Source organism: Haematobia irritans, chromosome 4 (genome assembly GCF_050003625.1).
Source record: "Haematobia irritans isolate KBUSLIRL chromosome 4, ASM5000362v1, whole genome shotgun sequence".
NCBI classification, from domain to species: Eukaryota; Metazoa; Arthropoda; class Insecta; order Diptera; family Muscidae; genus Haematobia; species Haematobia irritans.
In genome coordinates, this window is record NC_134400.1 from 90,262,542 (window position 1) to 90,288,126 (window position 25,585).

Here is a 25,585-nt window from a genome sequence, read left to right on the forward strand (position 1 = left end):
CATTGAATCCCTTAAAATTTATCAGCTTGATTAATATTAAATTAATGTGACACAGTAAACGGTTCAAGTTTTACCGGATTATTTTTCTCAATAGAATTTAATATATGCATAATATCGTATTAATACCAGATATTTATTGTGATTTTGACCCAGGTGTTTGGTATTAGGAATTACATTTCTTGTGTATGCAGTTTTTATTTAAAATATAGATTTAATGACACAGCAGATGGATTATAAAATAATTGTTAAAATAAAAACTTCTAAGACTACTATGAGTACTCATGTTATGTTTATTTAGCAGTTTTTTTGTTCTCAAATGTATATGTATGCATGATACCATTTGAATGTTTATCTTACATTCTACGGTTTAGTTAAAAAAAAATAAACTGAAAGCTAAGTTTTGTAAGTGAGCTTGGGCATAAACAATACACAGAGAAAATATGTCGAAATATTTCCAGAAATATATCAAATTATATATGTTCCAGACCGCAATATACACAAAAATTTACCCATTATTACTCAGTGAGAGAAGCTCATCTAATGGTGTCACAATGGATTTGGCTAAACTCTAGTTTTGCTATACCGCTCAGATTTTTTTCATAACTTCATAGATGGTAGAACTCTAATCTAAGAGTAGATTACAACAACAACTTTTTCCTGGCGGCTGTAACCGGGTAACCGGTTATTCGGTTCTAAAGACTACGTAAATAATCGTTTATAAAACCGGTTCTGGTGAACCGATTACTTTCATATACATCTCTAGCAAGCTAATGATAACCCCTTTCAAATTATGCATAAACCGATTTATTCGATATATCCGTTCCGGATATATAGATGAAAATGTTTTTTTGGAAACTTTTTTTTTTTACAAAACAGCTCAAAACTCAAAAATTACTCGATATAAATATGCTAATTAACTGATTTTGTAGCTAATATTTTTACCTTTCCGTCATAGTTAAATTTAGGCGGATATCACCACTAAAACCGGAGATATTAACCGGTTTATATTCATATTCGGTTTACAAGGAAAATTGAAAAATGTTTTCAAAAACGTCGCTCGATTTTTTTTGAAAAAAATTGTTTTTTTTTTTATATACAAATTGTTGTTACAACTGTTTCTTTCATTTAATTTCTTCATAAAACCGAAGATTTTAACCGACTTATATTCATATTATCATTTTTCGCCTTATACATTCAAATTGTTGTTATAACCGAAAATATTAATTGATTTGTATCAATACCCAGGTTTTAAAAAACATACATTTCGTCTGAGGCGCTTTTTACATATACATTCTTCTTACAAATATATAAACCGATTTATATCCGGTAAAAAAATCGCCGCGGCGCTTTTTATATCGAAATTGTTTTAGAACCGGAAATTTAAGTGATTTATATTCATATCCGGGTTAAAAAGAAAATTTTTTTTTTCAAAAAATTCGCGAGTTTTTGCAAAATGTGACTTTCCAAACTAACGATTCATGTTATGTGAACCTAACCGGTTTAAAAACACTTCTGTTTTATTCTACCCGAAAAACAACTTTTAAACAAAAATTAGTATAATAGTACACATTTCACGGATACAATTAAAATCATAGGGCATAACTCAAAGCAGAGATATCTGCCTAAATTTAACTTTAGCGGATAGGTGGAAGTGTTGGCTACATTTCCTTTCCTTCCTTTACCTTTAAATCGAACACTCTTTGATTTATAGCCAGTTTTGTAAAAAAACACGGTTCGGAAATTCACATTTATTAACGTAGAGCCTAGACCGATAGCCGGAAAAATTTGGATCATACCTAAAAGGTGACACCTTCACCTTTTTAATGATGTACATTTAGTAATCGGTTCAGTAGAACCGGTTTTATTGACGATTAACCGGTTATACGTTTACGACCGCAAACCAGTTACTTGCCATATCGACATAAAATTTAATTCTCTATCGACCAAAAAACCAGACAACATTTTGGTATAGCTAAACTAGAGTGCTCCATGGATTTTTAAAGTTTAAGTGGTTTGCACCCATATTTTTTTTTTTTTTGATTAAAACGTATTTTATTTATGTCCCTTGGTTATCCCAGATATAGATAAGGTGCTTAAGAGGGCTGTATACTTTGGTGCAGTATAGGTACATTTGACACTAAAGTCAAAATTAATGTACAGTAAGGTAAGACTGCTAAAAACGGGATATATAAATATCCAGCTTCAAATCTCTCAATCAGACTGAACAATTCAATATTCACAATATGTAGTTACCTGGCCAAAGAGACCTACCAGACATCTAAAAGCAGATGAGTTAGCAAGTCTAGGAACTACCATCCATTCGAACAGCATTGGAAGACTAACGATTTGGATAGCGATGGAAGTCTTACAATGTGGGCTATGTAAATGTAATGCATTTAACCCCCATTTTCATGAAGCTCCGTTAGTGCTACGTTAGCTAACGAACTTTTAAACCGTGATATCTACATATCTGTCATTTTGCGTATATATTCCAAACGCCAGTTAGAAACTTAACTGCTGAAAATTTTTCAGTTAATGTTAACCGGAGAAAAGATATTTCCATTTTTCTTTCTGTTAACTGGCAGTTAAAGCCAAAGGAACTACATGGAAATGGCCGTAAAAGATTTATTTACGACTTTTCCATACGGGATACTAATTGTCACTGACAAGTTTATCTGATTGTTTTTTAATTAATTGTTGTGTTTCATGCCTTCTACAAGTTACTACTTTTTTTACTCACGAAAACGTAACTCAACAACCAAAACTAGTAAAGGTAGAAGACTATTTTAAAAGAGTCACATCCTCTTTTACTGCTTTGTATTAGGTTTAATACTACGTTCACACATCGAAATTTGGATTTTTAGCACCACAATCTTTTTACAACATACAAGTTTTCATATTGGCAAAAAATTAGATTTAGCTCATTTGCGGATTGAATACCTGTTTTTTGTTTTTTGTTACAAAAAAACTAGTACATACAGAAGTAAGTTCAGCCGGGCCGAATCTTAACCACCATGAATCAAATATAATAGTTTTCTTTGAAAACTATTCGTCGGTGCGGGTATCTTGATAATATATGCAGGATTTCAGGGGTTCGATGACAGATATTCTTCCAATTAGATCAATTCAACCAGTACACTTTCCGAAGGTAAATTTAACGATTCTACCACGACGACTAGATCAGATTCTGGATTTATAAGAACCATATTTTTTTTAATTTTAGAGAAATCATAAACATATCGTGTAAATGATGAAGCAAGCCTTGATTTGAAATCTTAAATCTGTAGATTTTTACTGTCATTATTTAAATGATAATGAGGAGTAAAATCTGGAGATTTTACTTTTAGTTTCAAGCAATTTTTATAATCAGTGCTTCTGTTATACCCTCAAGAAGTGAAATCGGTCGATCGATCACTGTCTTACATAATGGACCGGTAGAAATAAATGCGATACAAATTTTTGATGGTCTAAAACACTAGTATATTTAAATTTTAAAGCAAAGTGGATAAAAACTACAGATTCTAGCAGCCCAAGAAATAAATCCGGGAGGTAGGTCTATATGGGGGCTATACCAAAACATGGACCAATACTCAACATTTTCGACTAGGGATGCCAGATTTTGAAGAGGCAAAAAGAGCACATTCAGCTTATAAAGGGTGATTCTTTTGAGGTTAGGATTTTCATGCATTAGTATTTGACAGATCACGTGGGATTTCAGACATGGTGTCAAAGAGAAAGATGCTCAGTATGCTTTGACATTTCATCATGAATAGACTTACTAACGAGCAACGCTTGCAAATCATTGAATTTTATTACCAAAATCAGTGGCAGAAAATCCGCTTTTTTATCGACAAATTTTGTTCAGCGATGAGGCTCATTTCTGGTTGAATGGCTACGTAAATAAGCAAAATTGCCGCATTTGGAGTGAAGAGCAACCAGAAGCCGTTCAAGAACTGCCCATGCATCCCGAAAAATGCACTGTTTGGTGTGGTTTGTACGCTGGTGGAATCATTGGACCGTATTTTTTCAAAGATGCTGTTGGACGCAACGTTACGGTGAATGGCGATCGCTATCGTTCGATGCTAACAAACTTTTTGTTGCCAAAAATGGAAGAACTGAACTTGGTTGACATGTGGTTTCAACAAGATGGCGCTACATGCCACACAGCTCGCGATTCTATGGCCATTTTGAGGGAAAACTTCGGAGAACAATTCATCTCAAGAAATGGACCGGTAAGTTGGCCACCAAGATCATGCGATTTGACGCCTTTAGACTATTTTTTGTGGGGCTACGTCAAGTCTAAAGTCTACAGAAATAAGCCAGCAACTATTCCAGCTTTGGAAGACAACATTTCCGAAGAAATTCGGGCTATTCCGGCCGAAATGCTCGAAAAAGTTGCCCAAAATTGGACTTTCCGAATGGACCACCTAAGACGCAGCCGCGGTCAACATTTAAATGAAATTATCTTCAAAAAGTAAATGTCATGGACCAATCTAACGTTTCAAATAAAGAACCGATGAGATTTTGCAAATTTTATGCGTTTTTTTTTAAAAAAAGTTATCAAGCTCTTAACAAATCACTCTTTAAAAAGAGCACATATGAAGAAAATAGAGCACACTTTTTCAAATAAAAGAAAAATCAACAATTATCAATTGGAAAATAAAAGAAAAACATTTAATTCTAATTTATTGAAATATAATTCATTTAAACAAAACAAAAAGGTTCATACCATAAACATAAAATAACCCACTTTCAACTCAAGCTAATTTTTTTACAATACTTTGTAAGTCACACAAAATATTTTATATATTTTTGAACCAACAATAAATTGTTGTTATGAAATTGTTAGAAAATGTTTAATATTTTGTCACATTAGCAACCAATTTTGTTACATCAACAAAAATTTTGTTGAATTTAAAAATTTTTCTAACAAATTCTTGTAGGTTCAAAAAAAATTTGTGTGGTCATTTTTTGTGTATTTGTGAAAAACGTTATTGAAGAAGTTTGTTTACATTTAGAACAGAGTACAAAGTAAAGAAGCAACATCGGCGTGCTCTTCTACGACTCTGATATAAAGGGTGGTTAAATTGTAAGGACCGATGTTGAATGTGAACCACACCTAAACGCCAAGTTTTTTTCCGAATTTTATTTGACATTTCTCTATTTCAGACTTACTCAATTTGAACCATGGAGAGATACACAATCCAACAACGTGTAAAATGGTTCCAAGAAATGGCAACAGTGGATGATCAATTTTCGAAGAAAATCATCTTCAGTGATGAGGCACATTTTCACCTCAGTGGGTTCGTCAATAAACAGAATTGCCGGATACAAAATACAGTTTCAAAAATACAGACCGATAGACACTATTTTCGGCACACTCTTTGATAGTCCAAAAACACCTCTAGATTTCCAATTTCAGGCAAATTTGATAAAAACTACGGTCTTTAAAAGCTCAAGACCCCATATCGGGAGGTCGGTGTATATGGGGACTATATCAAAAATTGGACCGATATAGCCCATCTTCGAACTTGGCCTGTCTGCAAACAAAAAACGAATCTGTGCCAAATTTCAGGACGATGGCGCCATTATTGAAGGCTGTAGCGTGATTACAACAGACAGACAGACGGACATGCTTATATCGTCTTAGAATTTCTCCCTGATCAAGAATATATATACGTTATATGGTCGGCAATCTATATTTCGATGTGTTACACACGGAATTACAAACTTATTATTTATATCCCCATCACCATTCTATGGTGGTGGGTATAAAAAATAAACATTAGAACATTTTTTTACTTATACACGGCCTGAGCGGCGTATTTGGTTTATTCTCTCAAAATCATGCCTGCATTTTTACTAATATTATCATGTTGGGTCCTATTTTTTTAATAATCCAGGAGTCATAGGCCTTCCTTACATTTTAATCCAATATGAATGCATTTCGTATTTTTCATCACGTTTTAGGAGGCCTTTTAAAATGGAATGAGAATAGCATACTAATTTGGTTTGCTGAAAGTCATAACAGAAACGATAACAAAACGATGAAGAGCGAAGCTTTGATTTTTTTCATGAAGAAGATTATTCTATATTCAGTTCATTTCTGTATAAACTTTGTGTATTTTACTTAACAAACCGATTTAATACGTCGTGTCCAACGGCTTCGGATGCCCAGTTGTCTAAGGAGCTCTGTACTGACACCAGCACGTCCAGAACAAACGTTATTGGAGGAATGATGTAATAACAAAGTGGCATCTCTGAAACAGGTGACTAAAATATTTTGATGAAATTATTCTCAAATCGTCACGTCGACCTTTTTTTATTAAAAAATTATGACAAAGTTAGCCAACAATGTTATATTAGCAGGTAATAGTGGCAATGCTTAAACAATATTCAGCGAATTTTATCATAATTTCAACCTAAATATCATCCTAATTCGCATTTTATCAAGTATAATTTACATCACAACATCAAGTATAATTTATCGAGCTGTTAGCACTAAATTCGTAATAACTCCCAATGTAAAATTAAATTTGAAGTTCGGATGGAACAAATCATGCATTATAAATAGTTTTTTTTCGCCTCTGGGGAATATTGTACATGATTTTGTTGAAATCCACTATGAGAGAGCTTATATTTCCCCATTGCATAATCTATTGAAATCTATCGGGATTTAATCAGAAATCTATTACATAAATGATTCATCAGGAATAAACAAAAGTTCGGCCTGGCCGAATCTTATTACACAAAAAAATCTGATTCAATCACCGGGTGGATGAAATTTGTCCCTTCGGTTTATATGGGGACTATAATAATTATAAAAGGATATGAACTAAGATTTTCATGGTTGTTAGAGGTTGTCACGTACCAAATTTAAACCAGATCGGATAAAATTTGCTCTCCAAGAGGCTCCGAAAATCAAGATTTATAACGTGGTCCGATTTACAATATTATCCGCCCTACTTCAATAATAGTTACTTGGGCCAAGTGTTAAGTCGATAGCTTGTTTCGTTCGCAAGATATCGTGATTTCAACAGATGGACGGATGGGTATCGCAAGATGCAGAATTTTACCCAAAATTAGAACATTTATGAGGCACTAGACGATTTATAAATCACCTAAAAATGTAAACGTCCATATTTGAGGGAAAAATTGGTCGAACTCGCGAAAATAAGAAAATCAACAAGTGCTGGAAAATTAATGACTTTTTTATGTAAAATTAAAACGAAACGCTCGAAGACATTTTTGGAACTGTTACATTTTTTCGCTGAGAGAAACAGAATATCTATGTAATCTATAATCTAGGCACTAGTAAAGTTAAAAAGACACAACTGTTGTCCATATATACCAAGCATAGTCCTTGTTTTTGCAATATGCATTAGCGTAGCTAGACAATTTTCCTAGGGGGGGCTATAGCCCCCCCTAGCTAAAAATTTATAGACTGAACTTATAGGTTCAATTATTGTTTTATTTCATAAAAAAGAATACAAAAATAGACATCAAAATAATATATAATAAAGCAACTAAAAGTAGTTCCACACTTTTTCCAGCAAAAAAAGTGGGATTTGTTTTAAAGGCACAACTTTAAAAGCACTTCCAAAAATGTCCTCACAAAGAAGTTAATTGTATTAACTACACAGGAAGTTTTTTACTTCAGCTTTTTCATATTTTAATGCGTAATTTTTGTTTTCTTTTTTCAAATAGTTTAAAAAAGAGTAAGAATATATAAAATGGTAAAAATTATTCAAATTTTGCCACAAAAATGCTAAATCCATTATAGAAAAATCGATAATTTTTGAAAATATTCAAACAAGCGTTAGAATGCATCAAAAACCATAAAAAATATAAAAATTAATGTTTCTTGAAGCTCGAGGTCTTTATAAATATTTATATAATTCTAACAAAAGTTCGACCAAAAATCAAATAAAAACCGAATAAATAAAAATTATTTATTTGGGAAAATATCACACAACGATATGGATCACACCGTAAGAAGGGATGCAAATTTATTGCAACGGCTGTTGAAACGGTGGACATTCGTTCTATGACGAGTTCCTATTACATTCATTGCTTCTCCGCCAATTCACCACTTCCGGACCCAAAAATAACATTTTCACTTCTTTTTTGCAGCATTTTAAAGATATTAATTTATGAAAGAATAGTTTTAATACCAATTACTATTTTTTAATTAAGATGACTAAACCTAATAAAGGAGCTTTACATCCTGTTTATGTATGTCGAATGAGCTCTGTGGATCGACTAAAATGGAAACAAACAGCTGAATTTATAACCAAAAAACAGCTGTTTCTATGCATTGCAGTCGATCGATTGAACTCGTTCGACATACAGAAACAGGCTGTTAGTTATTCAACTAAACCATAAGTTCAATCACAGCTCTATTTCATAAATATCAGACTTAAAACATTGCCATCGGCAACTGCTACCACAACCCAAGTAATACGATTGTGCATGAAAGTCTTTAGCGGAGCTTTGTGCGGTTGTATATACTTGTTTATTTTTTATAAAAATGTAAAATCGTAAATAGGTTTTCAAATTCTGGGGGGGCTAAATTTTTTCTGGGGGGTCTAAGCCCCCTCCCCAGAGGCCTTCCTACGCTTATGGCAATATGACATAAAAAAGCATATAAATAAACAAAATAACTGAAAGTTTCAAATCTCGATTTGAAAAAAAAAAAAATGCGCAAAACTGCCACATAAGTAATAACAGGCAAATAAAGCAATTTAAAATTTCTTAGACATCGTGGAAATCTATGAACTACAGTCTTTTATAATCTCATATGGTTGCAGTTTTTGATATTTACTGGATTGCAAGTTTGCACATTATTTATATGTAACACGGCTTTGATTCGTAGTGGAATGTAGAATCAAATGTGCAGAAATCGTTTATGTGTGCGCAAAATACTGCCGAGCGCCATTATCGATGTCTGCATGGTCACGTATCATGAAAGAGCCCAATGTCAGTATTGATATATTGAGGAGTATATGTTTTTTTTTTTGTCTTCTTCTTTGATTTCTTTTATTCCGTTTCGTATATTTACATTCGAGAAACAAAATAGACGAGTTCCTATTAACCTGATTACTTGCAAATGAGCGATGAGGCATTAGAGAATATGCTGCCTTGATGTTCGACACATCATGTTTTGATATTAAATACCCTAAAGGGTCGAGAAGAAAACAACATTTTGTTTTGTATGAAATTGAGAAAGTCAAAAAACGAAGAAGTTTCTAGTAAATTTAAAGACTTAAAAGAAAAACACATTTGATTTTTTTCTCCTTCATTATAATTATGAATAATAATGATTTTAAAGTATATTAAATGCTCTAAGTCTATGTCTTCGAAAAAAAAAATATAATTTATTTACATGTTTTATAGTAAATAGATTAGATGATTTTGGCTTGGACAATCATTACAATAACAAAAATTAAATCCAACTGCGAACTCATCCCATACACCGATTTATTTATTGGCTATATAATCTATATAACGATAGAACGAACCCACCATAAAATAAATAAATCAGTACACACTTGTTGGCTCTCTTTCAATGTGACTTTCAAATTTTGAGATAAAGCTGAAGAAATACCGACTGGTATGTGTATATATATACTATGTAGATACTATGAATATCTACATTTATATTGGTATACACCTGTATATTAGGAACGTTGTGTTTATAACGCGTTTCATCGAAAATTTTTGTGTAACATTTTTTAAATATTTGACGTTGCATTTTATTAGATTTTTCAATGTGTAATACCTGATTTTATGATATAGATAGATTCCAATGGATTGGACAAAACAAAGTCTGACAAAACACAATCTTTGTCGATTGTTGCGAAGTTTTTGAGTTCGTAAAATATCTTTATTAAGTGTGCATAAAACTGTGATCCACATCGGCTTTAATTCCAATTATTTATTCCTCTTGCAAGGAATCCTGTTTGTATGAGGTCTTTTGTTGTCAGAATAGCTCGGTGCTGGAATGTACAGCCCCATTTTTTACACGTTTTCTCTCAATGTAGCAATGCTTTTCGACCAAAACTATTTTAATATCTAAATGCCTGGTGTTGTATTTATTACTTTTGAGAAGTTTGTGACTGGATTTATATCTATTGCCATTTTTACTTTCCTCAAATTTTTTTGATCCCATATTAATTATACATTTTTCATTGTTGATGTATCGCATAATAATTTGTTATTCAATCTACTTTGAAATATGATTGCACTGTGCATATGATCAAAGAAATTTCTAGTTGACACAGCAGAAACATTTGCTAAAAGAGAAAATTTCTGGAAAATGAGCAGACACAGTTTGCTACAATAGAATTTTTTTATATAACAGCAGTCAGTGTCTGCTGTTATACTTTGTAAGTCTTGTTGTTATAATAGTAGTTTTTTAGCTTGCAAAAAGGCAAAAAAAAATATAAACAACAAAAAATATATTTTATATATATATACTACTTTATATATATACTTTATATATATACTATATATACTATTATAACACCATGACTTACAAAAATATAACAGCAGACATTGACTGCAGCAGACTTTGTTCTATAAATTTTGGTATATTGAGATGTTCATAAAAATAGAGAATGCCTCAGTAAAGATAAATAAATCTGAACAGGATTCATGGGGAACTATTGCTGAAGTGTTGAGAATCTACAAGGTTAATCCATTTCCCGGGGTTCGACTAGCACCATAGTAAAGAGCACCGGAGTAAAGAAACCTCAAGTAAACCAAGGTAGTTGGCCGGTTGGCCAAGTGCAACCGGCACAATTCCTACTTATTAGCATACATGACGTGTGTCCCATCTGTAATCAAAGTTCACATGACACGCGTTATCTTTTCGCTTGCCCAGTCATCCCATCTTAGTCGCGTTCGGCGAACTGAATACCAGCTGATGTACCAAAAGCGCAACACAAAAGTGGATGATAACACCACACACTATTAAAACAACAACATTGAGAAATTCTAAAAGAATATAATAGGTTTAATGGAAATATCATTATTCTCACAAAATCTACTACTGATCTTTATTTTCCGGACATTTTTTCCGTAACTTGTAAGAAAGTGTTTGGGTTATAAAGTTCTCTACCATAAATGACTGCTTAGATATGAATGAGCAATTATGTATTTTGGCGGATGTTAATGCAACGAAAGACCCATCTGGGAACGTCTTGATTTATATCCAATGTTTCAGGAATTTCTGACGTTTCCAATAATCACTGGCTGGAATTGACAGACGACAAATTGTGAAAACTCCAATCATTGGATATTCTCTTTCTTTCACCTTTTGCGAAAGAACTTCCATCTCACATTCATACAGAATCATTACATCAAATCTTACATGCGAATAAAAAATAATCCTGCCGATACATTTAGTATATTATGAGGAGCTGAACTCTGAATGATGCACGACTAAGACAAATGGCATTGATAATTAGAAAATCCAGTAAATTATATACGTTTTAATGAATGATGAATAACCCAGTAAGAAAATTTGGAAGTTGTTCTAAAAGCACAACTTAAAAAGCACTTCCAAAAATATGTTGAAGTTTTTTATTTTAACAGCACAGGAAACTATTTTAATTCAATTTTTTATAACTCACTTTTTCCATATTTTTGATGGGTAATTTTAACTTCTTTTTTTTCAAATAAGACTTAATAAAATGGCACAAATTATTTAATCATTTATTTTGAAAAAATTCTAAATTAATTCTACAAAAATTGCGAATATTTTAAAATATTTGAGGTCAAACGTTTCGGACAAGCGTAAGATTGCATAAAAAATCTTACAAATTTATTATCATAAAAAATTATTATAAAATTTATTAATTTGGCAAAATATCACAAAACATTTTAATTCATACCCAATACAATGAATTCGGATCACACCAGCTGTGACAAATCCCCTCTTAGTAATGCTGATTACATTTCTGAGTGTTTCAAAGCATCTCTAAACGGTTTCACCGCTATGTGGAATGCCGTTCAGACTCGGCTATAAAAATTAGGTCCCTCTATGAGCTAAACATAGAATCGGGAGATGTTCCCCACTATGGTATCCCGATAGACTGAATAGTCTAAGTGAGCTTGAAATACTGGGCTGCCACTATACTTAACCTAACGTATCCCCATCATGAGATTTACGTTTATAGAAAATTTGTGCAACATTTTTGGGACATTTTTTTTTTTATTTAACTCATTTCCATTAGAACAGTGATTTCGTTCTTCCCTCGTACACATCTAGGTTACAGCTTATTCACTTCAATACTCTGAATACTCTTCTGTAATGATAGTTAGGTCAATTAGTGATGATCTTAGCATGGAGTAAGAATTAATAACTAGGATTAAGATAAATGTCCCGTTCCTTGAAAAACATCTAGCTTAGGATGACATTGGCCTACTAATGGGCCAACTTACTTCAAAGTCTCTTAGTAGGCGCCACTACATTTCCATCCAGTATTAATCTGTCTGCATAGAAATGTAAGTTAGCCGTTTTTCGAGGAATCTGTGCGCTCCACTAATGGGAATGAATGAAAAGATTGCTAGCATTGGCAAAAACGTACGTGTTTACTTTGAATGTGAACTTTATCGTTATTAATGTTTGTTTTGCTAAAATCGAAAATACGAGTGCTAGCTATTGTGACTGATACACGTTTGATTGACATTTCTCTATTACATAACAACAATATCCCTACATTTGTTCTTTTTTGGGTATTCTAGTAACACTTGCCAATCTAATAAAAATATTTTAGTTTTCAATAAAGCTCATTGGCAAATTGGAAATTAAAATTCTAATGTCCAAAGGGTATTATGTGATGGAATAGATGTGTGCACAGAAGACGTACATACAAAATGTACATACATATGTGTATTAGTTTATGCGTATAGTGAACGCAAATATCCAATACTTCCACTAAGCACCTGGAAACATTTGGTTAGTTTAAATCTTTTCTCCACTACACTGGAACTCATATCAGCCTATTGTTATCATTCAATAACCATTTTCACTTGTCTTGCACGATTGTATAATAAGGGGAAAATATAAGATATCGCGATATCTGGCATTTAGGCAAAATATATAGAAAATGCAATCAACTTACCCCACACGCCATCCCCCAGTACATAATGATGGTGTGCGCAAAGCACCATTAGAAAAATTAACATTTGTAGAGCCTTCCACATTTTTTCTTATAAACAATTGTTATTTTTTTATGTTAGATAAATATATTTATAATCTTTTTCAATTTTGTTGACACTTATCACTTGACATATTATTTTTTTTATTTAATTTTCATATCTTCTCTTCTTAAAAAGCACTGGGGTTAAGAGGTAATTTGGTGTATTATGTTTGTTATGACGGGAGTTTGTAACGAACTCAAATATGAAACGTCACATATAACCGTGTGCACTCAATAAATATTGCGGTACCACGTTAGTTCGGTGGTTAGTAGAATGTTAATTAAGCCAATATCGGGCTGCTAGTTCTCTCGTTGGGAGATGTAAAGTTTACCGAGTACTCGTTTAAACGTAGGGTGCATGTATAAGGTAGAAGCCAAAGTCAGCTGATTTCAATTCTTTTATTGTATTATTAGCCGTTCAGACTATAAGTTTATCCGTACGATAAAACCCTTGTCCAGGGTTTTTATTCTCGATGGAGGCAGCGTGTCTGTAAAATATCTGAAAAACAATCACTTTATTCTATTTGGAAAGTCAAAAATTGTTCACCAATATACCTTTTACAATTTTAAGCGAAATAACTATGCTTTCAGCACTTCATTATCGATTTTATTTAAATAAATTATAAGAAGCTAGTTGCGCTTGGTGTTTCAAAAAATATAAAATGGCTCTTGTAACAATAGTGATGGCAAAATACTTTCATGTACATTTCATACTTTTTCATACGCTTCCCCCATCACAGTTGGCGATTGTTGCAGTGTCACTTACGAGTCTGTGGTAGCGATGAGGATGAAATGGAACATTGAAATGCTGGCAGGGATGGTATATATTTTCCAAATCAGTGATGTACGCAAATGAGGGACCAAGAATTCGACCCCAGTCCTTACGAAATAATTTCACAATAGTAAAAAAAGGAAACAAAGTAAATTGTAAAGTAGCTCTTGTAATAGATTTTTTTTTATTTTTAAGACTCTCTGTACTTCTTTAAGCCCCTTTTTAAACATGTAGAAGTAAAGAATTTCATATAAAAGTGGGTATTAAGTTCGAGTTTAGCCGCTAAAATTGTAATTTTTCACGATTACTTTTCTTTAATAATCCATTTTAAGGAATACAAACTTTGTGAAAATTTACTTTGGGCTATTCCCCATCAAGTTATAATGAAATCTGCAACAAATATGAATAATTGTATGCCTTTTTTTACTGATTTAGTTTTCACTTTAGTGAAAAAATGAAGATTTTAGCGGCTAAAGGTACTATGTTCGGTTTTCGAGTTGAAAATCACTTTATTTTCGCGATTACTTTTCCTGAAATAGTCAAAATTATAAATGAAAACAGACATATTCCTGTAAAGTCTTGCCAAAATCTAGAGGAACAAGAAACTGCACATCAATGGAGTTAAATTATGTGCTTTATATTGAACCCTTTTAATAACGCGAAAAGCGAATATAGTACTTACCTCCCTGCCAACATTTTTTGAATTTGGGGGCGCCTCTGAGAATCCCCACTACGTCGAAAACAATCATATACGACATCAAAAACTCGTCGGAAAAGCGCCGTCACTATTGAGAAGTTGTACCACGCCAAGTTACTACGAAAAAGTTTCTCATCAGTGCAATTATTAGGTGCCTATTTAGATCAATTTCGAAGGACGCCAATAAGAACCCCTGCAAACTATCAGAAATAGTGCATTTTAAGGTAATTGTAGAAGAATCATTGTGGTCAAGTAAAACACGATTGTGTAGATGTTTATTGATTTGATTAAACATTTATAATTTCTTATAAATATAACATTTTTCGGTTTATCTCATCACATTTAACATAATTTTTTGCATTAATAAAAGAATGATGTTGAGTTTTAAGTAGCAAGTTACATATTGCAGCGTCTATCAGCCAGTTTTTCGGTTTATCTCATCACATTTAACATAATTTTTTGCATTAATAAAATAATGATGTTGAGTTTTAAGTAGCAAGTTACATATTGCAGCGTCTATCAGCCAGTTTGTTTATTTTCGATGGAGACAGCGTGCCTGGAAAATATTTGAAAAACGATCACTTTATTCTATTTGGAAAGTCGAAAATTGTTCACCATATACCTTTCACAATTTTAAGAGTAATATCTATGTTTTCAGAAATTTATTATCGTTTTTATTTAAATAAAATATAACAAGGTGGTTGCGCTTGGCGTTTCACAAAAAATAAAACAGTAGTGATGGCAAAATACTTTCATGTACATTTTGTACTTTTTGATATGCTTCCCCCATCACAGTTCGCGATGGTTGTGGTGACATTTACGAGTCTGTGGTAGCGATGAGGATGAAATTGAACTTTGAAATGCTGGCAGGGCTTAAACTCGAACTTAATACCCACCTTTATGATACAAAAGCAAGAAAATGAAACATGAAAAAATAGAGAGTTAAATATGGTAACACAACTTGGTGTATTCCCCATTCGAAAACTTCTGGATGAAAAAGTACATTACATTGTCAGTTAAATTCAAATTACTGTTTAAATTGTTCGAATTCTTATTACCGAAAATGTCCACCCAATTTGGCCAAAATTAACTATACATTATTTTTAATGTCTATGTATGTACAAATTTGCATATGTTTGCTTTTTGAACCTATTAATTGTAAGCTCTACATTTTATTAAAAAAATATATTAGTTTGAATTTTTTGTTTATTTTAAATAAAACTTTTTCGGTCATCATCTAAGTTTTAATTAGCTAAATGAAATTATAATACTTTATAAAATAGGGCATTGGAAGATTACAACAATATTATATGTATAAAAAAGGTGTGAATGTATGCGGTACAAAAACGTGATAACAATGAACTTTTTAAATTAAATTACATACATTAAAGGACTTGAGTTGTCAAATGTAATGTGATATAAATATAATTGCTTAAACTTACAATATAAGTGTCTATATTCCATTGTTTTATTTGGTAACTAGATTTGTTATGCGTTTTTCATCTTTTAAGAGCATTACATACATAGGTCATTACTAATAACGTCGTTGATGTATTCAAAATCAAAACTCCGTTGGCGTATATATATCAAAAAAAATACCAACAACAATTTTATACAGTATATGGCAATTATTGAAAACATGAGTGGAAAATACTATAAAATGGTATCGAAATTAATATCACTGGATGTAGAAGCCATAAGAAACGATAATTTAGCAAAAACTTTTGTAAAAAAAAACAAAATGTAATAATTATCCCCACGGGAAATGGACCATTTCGGTCAAACCGGTGTGGGATTAGTCCTTGTTCTGGTCAAAACGTATGGAAGGGACCAGTCACGTTAATATGTGTTTTTATCATTGACGGGGTAAATTTACACTTTAGTTCATGACTTGGGCTCATTCCAAAGAACAATTATATTTAAAAATTAAATTAAGCTGGAGCATCGGTACCAGTCCTGTGATAGATTCGCCAGTGGTAATTTTCGCCAATTTCCGTTGGGTATGTATGTATTTGCTTAATTGATTGAGAAAAATTCAATCAAGTATGTGAGAGATTGAATCATATAAACTAAGCAGTTCCAACAATAAATACACATGTATGCTGTTTGATGACAAGTCAATAAATTAGTTATAAGCTATAATATACAAGTATGATATACTCAATCGTCAATCTTCGAATAATAGTACATTTACACTAATCTCTGCATTGGTTGAACTTATTTGAATGCGTGTTTGGTTTCAGTGGGCGAAGTTGAAGCGTGATACAGTTTTATGGCATATCCATCGAACAACTTGCCTCACGCGTGCTGATACCCATTTGAATACTTCTCCGGTGTGTCGTAATTTTGATGCGTAATCCTTTATATGATCTGTGCTATGGAGTTAAGGAAACAATATACAAAATAGTGCCTACAGGAATTAAAAAAAAACACACACACACACAGGAAGTCATGTGCCTCCCACCAAGGGTCTATGTTTCTCTAAAAATCGTGTACGAAACATTCACACATACTATGGGTTTTTTCCACGCTTTTTTATATAACACAAATGAATACACTTAGGAGCTTAATAAATAAATTATTCCTTTTTTATTTCTTATATGTAACAAATAAAAAGATTCCAAAAACTAAAAATGGAAATCTTATAACACAATGACGCAATATTCAACTTTTTGACTCCAAAATAATAGAAGGAAATTGGTAAAAAGTGCTTAAAATCGAATTTGGAGAAAAAACTATAGAGGCTCGTAACGAACGAACGGCAACCAATCTAGGGATAAGTGATCTTTTGTTTGAAATTCTTGTGTTGTATTGTGTAATTTAATGATGGGTCGCAACATTTTTACATACCTATTGAAAGACATATTAAAGTGGAATGGGGGTACATAAAAACAAATATATACGGCCGTAAGTTCGGCGGGCCTGAATCTTTATACCCACCAATATGGATCCCATATAATAATTTGCTTTGAATAAATCTCGTTGAAACGTTTTAACTGATGATTTTTGCTACAGGTATAAACTGGTGGAAATCGGTTACATGTGGAGACTCATCAGATTCTAGATTTACACTGTTTTTTTTTTTAATTTCTTGTTCAAGCGATCAGATGAAAGCTTTCGAATTTCTGTAGATTTATATAGGATCAAGTTCCCCATTATAAGCCTATACTCGAATGCGCACGGGAAGTTAAATCATGAGATCGGTTTAGGCTATACCAAAATAAACACCAATATTAGTCTTATTGATGATTATATGATGATTTTTGCTACAGGTATAAACTGGTGGAAATCGGTTACATGTGGAGACTCATCAGATTCTAGATTTACACTTTTTTTTTTAATTTCTTGTTCAAGCGATCAGATGAAAGCTTTCGACTTTCTGTAGATTTATATAGGATCAAGTTCCCCATTATAAGCCTATACTCGAATGCGCACGGGAAGTGAAATCATGAGATCGGTTTAGGCTATACCAAAATAAACACCAATATTAGTCTTATTCAGTGTATCCTTTATGGACACACCTTCTATGCCTTCAGCAACTCCATTCGGGAGATTGGGCAGTATCAGAACAAAACATATTTACCTCTTTGGATAAAATTAAGCAAACAAAATGTCAAAAAATTGCTGCTTCTATGAATTAAACAACACTAGACATCAAATGTTAAGTAAATAGGATGAAATGCAGTTATATCATCAAGAAGCATAATAAATTAATCGTTATTTACCATACATTGTTATGGTTCAAAAATAACACTAAATTTCAAATCGACGAAATGAAAAATTAAATTGGAGCAAACCTAGGATTGGAAAATCAAACCTCAAGAATTGTTATGCTAAGTGCATATGGGTGAAATGAGTAACGAAGACCGTCAACAACAAAAAGAGGTTGTAACCAATAAGGACAGATTGAAGGAAAAGAAAAAGTAGGCCGGAGACTTTTGAATTAACCTGTTCGAAAATGAATTTTCATCTTTTTAGATTTTATATGTAAAAACTCTGCAATAAAATTGAGATTTAGTGGAATTATAAAATGTTTTCTTTGAAAAGGATATAATAAAGTCCAAGGCTGATGACCACCGTTTATGTAGGTAACGTAAGTAAAACCATCACGTTGGCCTTTGCCTCTTATATGATAGTAATAAGGCAGGAAAGAGTGCAGACTAAATCTGAAAAAAAAAATAATAAAAGGATTATAGAGTAGAACAAAATACATATGTACGTGGGTAGTCCTGTAAGTTCATAGCTTCATAGCCTGATGGTTAATGTCAAAATTTCGGGCAAATCGACTCGTATTTAGTGTCTAAAAATATATTTGTTGTTTAAGTTTGCTGTTCGACGTTATTGTTTTATAACTACTATTTGCTTTTTAAAAATAATAAAGCTCGAGGTCCTGGTTTGATTTTTGTCCATTTTCTTTATTTGATATTTCGATTTCCTTCGGAAATCATCTACGTGTGTTGACTACACAGAACACATTTTCACGAAAATGTTTTCAATTAAAGTCTTGAGTTTTAAAAAATATTCAATTAAAAATTTCATTGATTCAACAAATTTAGTATTTGAAAAATTAATAGTATCAAATAATTTTTTATAGTCTAAGTGAGCCTGATACATCGGGCTGCCACCTAACCTAACCTAATGTTTTAATTGACTTTCAATTAATTTGACACTAATATTTCAGTGATTGAAGACATTTCAATTAAAAATTAATTGGATAAATTAATTTCTTGATTGGTATATTTTGAACAAAAACAATAAATAAATAAATCTTCTCCATTATGAAATCCAATTCCGCATAAAAGTAACAAATCGGTAATACACTTTAGAAGCATTAAAAAATGTGGAATGTTAATATATAAAGAAATACACAATATGAATTATTAATGTTCCTAAAAAACAGCAGTTTAAATGAGCGGACAGCGCCGCTTACATATTTTTTTAGTTTCTCCATATATTTCCTAAGTATTCTTTGTTACACTAAATCGATCGTAGAAATTATATATTTGTTTTTAATAAAATATAGAGTCCTGTCGATTGAATATCGAATAAAGAAAAAACCTCACCTCAAGCTTGATTATTTTTAGAGAGAAATTAAAAAATATCTTTGATACGTTTATTTAAATTATCAGAACACCCACGTAGGTATGTCAAATAATTAAATCATACCTTCGTTTTTCATAGAACAATATGGCAGGTTGGTTTGTTGTTAATACATGTAGAAATATTGCTTTTACGGACTGCCGTTCCGCCGTTGTTAAATGGTTAATAAGAGCATCAAGAAGCAATGACCCAATACCATTTCGACGATGTTTTCGATGTACACCCAACGATAGAATATAGCCAACATCGGCAGTTTTACCCATACTATCGGGTAAAATACCCTTGTCCTATGTGAAATAAAATATTTTATTGAATATAGAAAATACAACTATGCTATTTCTTACCTCTTTGTTTAGGTTTCTATAGGGTTTAATTTCGGCCACAATTAAACCTATTATAGCTAAATTATATACAGCCGCTAGTGAGAAAAATCTTGAACTTGATGTTATATCCTCATACCACGACAATGGATAATCGATGGGAAACCAATCCTGGCATAATGTTCTCACCTAAATCATTGAATTTATAAATTGTAAAATTCAATACAAATAAAAAATATATGTATTTATAATAATAAAATATATAATCCTAACATATTAAACGCTACTTAAATTAAGGACCGGTAGTAGGTTAACTTTATGAACGTTTTACTTTTTTTAAATGTTGTCGCGAAATGTTGACCTATCGACTTATTAGAGATATAAAAACGTTTTTTAAAGGCAATTATAGAAAGTTTGTGATTAACATAAATGTGGACATAGAAAATGAAGGTGTTTTATTTTTTAGCAAAAGATTTTTGTTTTCCTTTCAATGAATGATTTATATCTTTGATTGAATTAATGTCTGTAAATTAGAGGTGTACATGTGACACGAACTTGTCGTGTCGCTCATGGCAACGGCGTGAGTGTGCTTGAGCGTGATTAATAAACCAAAATTTCGTGCGTGAGTCACGAAAAAATAATATCTTCGTGAGTGTGTGTGAGTAAAGAATTACGCTCACGAAAATAATCCTGCTCACCAACATAAAACGCTTAAGAGTTAAACTTATTTAAAATTTGAGTGAACCTGGGATGTTATAATAACGTAATAACGCTCTCGATTTTAATAATGCTCATTTTCGAGTACAAGTTTTTTTGTGATTGTGCGTGAGCGTGATTCCTACCAAACAATATCTTGCTTGAGTAAGGTTTTTCCGTCGTGAGTGTGTGTAACTATTACTCACGTGCACACCTCTACAGTACATACGAAACTCTTTCGTGTGCCATAAGAAACAGGTATGGTCAAATTACTCATCCTCTTCACATACTGGTTCCTCTTTATATGAAGTTATATGTTTTTGTTAAAAACCGACATCTAAAGTTGATGAGCTAATTTTCAAATATATCAAAGAATTTGAAGATACCAAAATTACAGCTTTTTTCCACTAAAATTGATTCGTTGTAAATACGATTTTTGACTTTTTGCCACATGCAATTTAATTTCGCAGACTAATATGATTATATGACTAATATGATTATATGCGAGGAAAGAATGAAGTGAAAAGATACATCAAGGTGTCCCCAAAAAGGCTACCACGGAGGATAAAGTTATAGGAATATCTAAATTATTTCATTAAAAAAATTAATTAATTTAAATGGATTTTAATTTGATTTATTTTTTGACGTTTTTCGTTTCGAGTATTTCTTCAATAATAGAGGGTGCGAATGTTGGTGCAGTGGTTAGGGTTCACTAACAGCTGGTGGTAAACGGTGTGCACACCTTTCTTTTCAATTTCTATACCAACGATATGGGTCTTTATGTACAACACAGTCTTAAAGTGTTTTAGTCAAAATATAAAACCATAACCAACTGTGATGACATCCTTAAAAACATTAATTTCAGTATATCCCATCATCGTGGGAGTTTACGATAGGCATAGAATAATTCGATGTGAATAACTACTCATGAATTCTTTATTGCAAATATGATTGAACGAAGTCTTTTTGATAATTGTTAACTGAGCCGAATTTATAACTCAAGTTTGCAGTTTTTATTTTACTCTGAACCAAGTAAAAACCACTCAGAATAAGAGTGTCTCATAAATAATTTTTATATATAACCTATCTCAAAAAACGAAGTATTTTTAAAACCAAATTGTGCCTGCGGTCTTAAACAGTAGAGATCTGTAAATTTTTGAGGGGGTCTGCTATTTGGTTCAATATTACTATATAAAATATCAATATTCAATATTACTATATAAAATGTTCTTAAACAACTAACTGTTCGTAACTTTTTTAATTCTAGACTTTGCAAATTTTATTTCATTCATTTACTGGAACGATAGCCCCATGCTAATCATTATTATTATAAATAACTTTGTTTGAAGCATTATGCACACACAGTGTTATTATTCTTTCTTATCAACAACGGTATCTAATTTCATGCTGATTTCTACAAAAATTCTTTCCTCTTTATAATGGAATTATGCATGTACATAAATGTATGTATTAAGCATACCTCGGTTAAATCATCTGGAACCAAAAACCGCAATTGGACATCATTAACACAGCAAAGAGGAACGCTGTCCACTCGGTTCATATCAATAACTGGTTCAGGGGATGGAATATGTTTGCTATGGGAGTTCGAATATCTGCAAGAGAATAGTTAGAGTAGTCTTTTACACATTGAATACAATATTAAATTTAAACAAAAACAAAAAATAACACAAGGCAAATATTCTCCCCATTTGTCCAAAGCATGTGACAACAAGAGTTGTTCTTGCACAATTTATATTCAAAGTGTAATAAATATTCCAAATATTAGGCATAACGAAGTAGCTTCTTTCTAAAAAAAAAATCTCGTCAATAGAGAAATTTGAACTGATATGAATTTATTGTTGTATACTTTGGTGTGTTTTAGGCGTGTCAAATTACCCGTAACACTGTGTGGCACATGTTCCGACACTGCTAGAAAAATGAGGCACCTTACATTGGAACAGAAAACTAATCGTACTGCACGCACTGATATGATATGAAGTCGTCATTATAGTTTTATCCTATAAAAATTGATTTCTGCTACTACTCTACATAAAAAAAACAGATATTCGTTTCGATATCAATCACGAAATTAATTGAAACATTTCCAATCATCACGAAAAGATAACAAACACCAACGTCAATTAAAAAACTAATTGATTAATGTTAGTCTGATTGAAAGCGTAATTGATTCAACAATATCTTTATTTAAAAATTTTTATTGAAATAGTTTTAGTGATATTTTTATAGAATGGTGACGGGGGTATAATAAGTTTGTCATTCCGTTTGTAACACATCGAAATATCGATTTCCGACTATATAAAGTATATATATTCTTGATCAGGGAGAAATTCTAAGACGATATAACCATTTCCGTCTGTCTGTCTGTTGTAATCACGCTGCAGTCTTCAATAATGACAGGACTACATGACACTCGTCACCTTTTTGCTTGCCCAGCTAAACCTACCCGACTCACCACCAGATCTCTCTGGACGCACCCTACCCTTGTCGCAGAGTTCCTAGATCTGGACACCAACTGAAGTACCACAGCATTGAATAAATTTGATGAAATAACATTAAAACTGTTACAACAACATAATGAAGCAATCGTGATGAAATTTTGCACAAACTCGTCTTTTGTGTGCAGGCAGATGAAGTTCGAAGATGGGCTATATCGGGACATATAAACCGACCTCCCAATTTGGGGTCTTGTGCTTATAGAATCCGTAGTTTTTATTCAATCTGCCTGAAATTGGAAACCTAGAGGTATTTTAGGACCATAAAGAGATGTGCCAAAAATGGTGAGTATCGGTCCATGTTTTGGTATAGCCTCCATATAGACCGATCTCCCGATTTTACGTCTTGGGTCTATAGAAACCATTTTTTTAATCAATTTGCCTGAAATTGAAAATCTAGAGGTATTTCTGGACCATAAAGAGGTATGCCAAAAATGGTGAGTATCGGTCCATGTTTTGGTATAGCCCCCATATAGACCGATCTCCCGATTTTATGTTTTTATTCAATTTGCCTGAAATTGGAAACCTAAAGGTATTTTAGGACTACAAATAGGTGTGCCGAAAATGGAATGTGTCGGTCCATGATTTAGTATAGCCCCCATATAGACCAATCTTCAATTTTTATAAAATTTGAAATCTAAAAGTTTTTTTAGGATCATAAATAGGTTTTAAGAAAATGGTGTGCATCGGTCCATGTTTTGGTATAGCCCACATATAGACCGGTTTCCCGAGTTTACTTCTTGGGCTTCTAGAAATCGCATTTTTTATCCAATTTACCTGAAATTTGAAATCTAGAGGTTTTTAGGACCATAAATAGGTGTTACGAATATACTGTGTATCGGTACAGATTTTGATATATCCCCCTTGCACACCCGTCTACCGATTTGGGGTCAAGATTCTGTAGGTTTTTCAGAACCACAATTATGTGTGCTTAATTTGGCGTATATCATGTATTTGGGTGATATAACTCCTTCGGCTTATATACATTGTTTTAAACTGAAAGTAAAATTTCCATATTTTACTTCTTCTAATCATTTGAACAATGGTTGTCTACAGATTTTAAATTTCAAATCAAGGCGTTGTTTTCATAATTTTCTTGCACACTTACGCGAGATGTTTATGATTCTTCTAAAACTCGAAAAAAATAGTTCTTTTGAATCCAGATTTGCATAGGAGAATATCTGTCATTAAACCTACTGAAATTCTATATATTATCAAGTAACTCTCTACGACGAAGAGTTTTCAAAGGAAACTAATATATTTGATTCATGGTGGTGGGTATTTAAGATTCGGCCCGGCCGAACTTACTGCTGTGTATACTTGTTCTGTGAACAGGTAGGTACGATCTTTATCTGTGGCTTACAATTTCATATTGCTTGCGCAGTCTTTTCATGCTGATTCAAAGATTATTTCCTTGATTCAGCATAATTCTGATGCTACAAATTGGAAATATATGGATCATGTATAATTATTGGGTGGCCAATTGTTAAGTAATTCGAAACAATATAAACTTTTGACAGCAAAAAGCTTTTCAATATTTACTCACAAATGAAATTGCGCCATATTCCAAATTTGAAGAATAATTTGAAATACATTTGATTGTTTCTCATAGATGGTAGACAGTGAAATATTCAATTTGTTCCCCAAATTTAGTAGCAAATCTTTTCCTCCATTCATGGAATTCTAGCAATTAACGAATTCCCTTTGTTGTCGCAGCAATCTCAAAGTAGACGACCCATTCATTATCATATAAACAATCAAGACCTGCAAGAAATATTAATTAATCTAGTATTCCAAGTAGAAATGATTCATATGCACCTAGAATCGGATCCCTTACGGAAGAACGTTTGTTTACTTTTCTTTGGTCAGGTACCACCTCTTCATACAAATCGCAAAAGTGACTAATATTGGGTTGGAGTATCCTGCTTTCAATAAACGAATTCATAGATTTCTTTTGTAATTCTATTTGTGCATTCGTTGGATTTTTAATTGACTTCAATTATCAATTAACTCATTTTAGTGATTTTACTTTGGGACTGAAGAAAACAATGATGCCAATCAGCAAAGACAATTACTATTAGTGACCGTTTGTATTTGGTACTCTGTATCAGTACCGGATAGTATCAAAGAGGTAAAATCAGGGTTGCCAATAGTTTACAAGCAAATTTTCAGCAATTTTCAAATTTTCAGCACTTTTCTCAATACTAAGTTCACACTAGAGATGATATCATGGCTCAATAAGGAGGTTGAATCACGATAACTGTTGCAGGTTGGCGTTA

General features: G+C 32.3%; 2 protein-coding genes across 2 annotated transcripts in view; both read right to left on the reverse strand.

Annotated features, from left to right (window-relative positions):
- Positions 1–13,491, reverse strand: part of cue (Low-density lipoprotein receptor repeat domain-containing protein cueball) — a 39,890-nt gene extending 26,399 nt beyond the window's left edge. Inside the window, exon 1 of the mRNA XM_075307395.1 lies at positions 13,131–13,491. Coding sequence (XP_075163510.1) covers positions 13,131–13,212 — 82 coding nt within the window. The 5' untranslated portion in view covers positions 13,213–13,491. The remainder of the gene's footprint in view (positions 1–13,130) is intronic.
- Positions 13,492–15,865: 2,374 nt separating this feature from the next.
- Naa60 (N-alpha-acetyltransferase 60) lies at positions 15,866–25,582 on the reverse strand. Its single transcript, XM_075307396.1, has 7 exons — positions 25,125–25,582; positions 24,853–25,070; positions 22,274–22,406; positions 20,122–20,286; positions 19,844–20,064; positions 18,729–18,843; positions 15,866–17,048 (listed from the first exon to the last, which is right to left on the reverse strand). Exons 2-7 carry the CDS (start codon positions 24,981–24,983, stop codon positions 16,917–16,919), a joined length of 897 nt encoding a protein of 298 aa, XP_075163511.1. The 5' UTR covers positions 24,984–25,070; positions 25,125–25,582; the 3' UTR covers positions 15,866–16,916.
- Positions 25,583–25,585: the final 3 nt, after the last annotated feature.

What these genes read in the sequence shown, in the direction of transcription:
- Naa60 (XM_075307396.1), bottom strand. Translation starts at nt 24,983, where the DNA reads ATGAATGGAGGAAAAGATTTGCTACTAAATTTGGGGAACAAATTGAAT. An exon ending in TTCCAGATGATTTAACCGAG is followed by an intron (nt 20,287 to 22,273) that starts GTATGCTTAATA and finishes TCAATGATTTAG; the next exon opens with GTGAGAACATTATGCCAGGA. An exon ending in ATCAGCCTTGGACTTTATTA is followed by an intron (nt 17,049 to 18,728) that starts TATCCTTTTCAA and finishes CTCCATAGCACA; the next exon opens with GATCATATAAAGGATTACGC.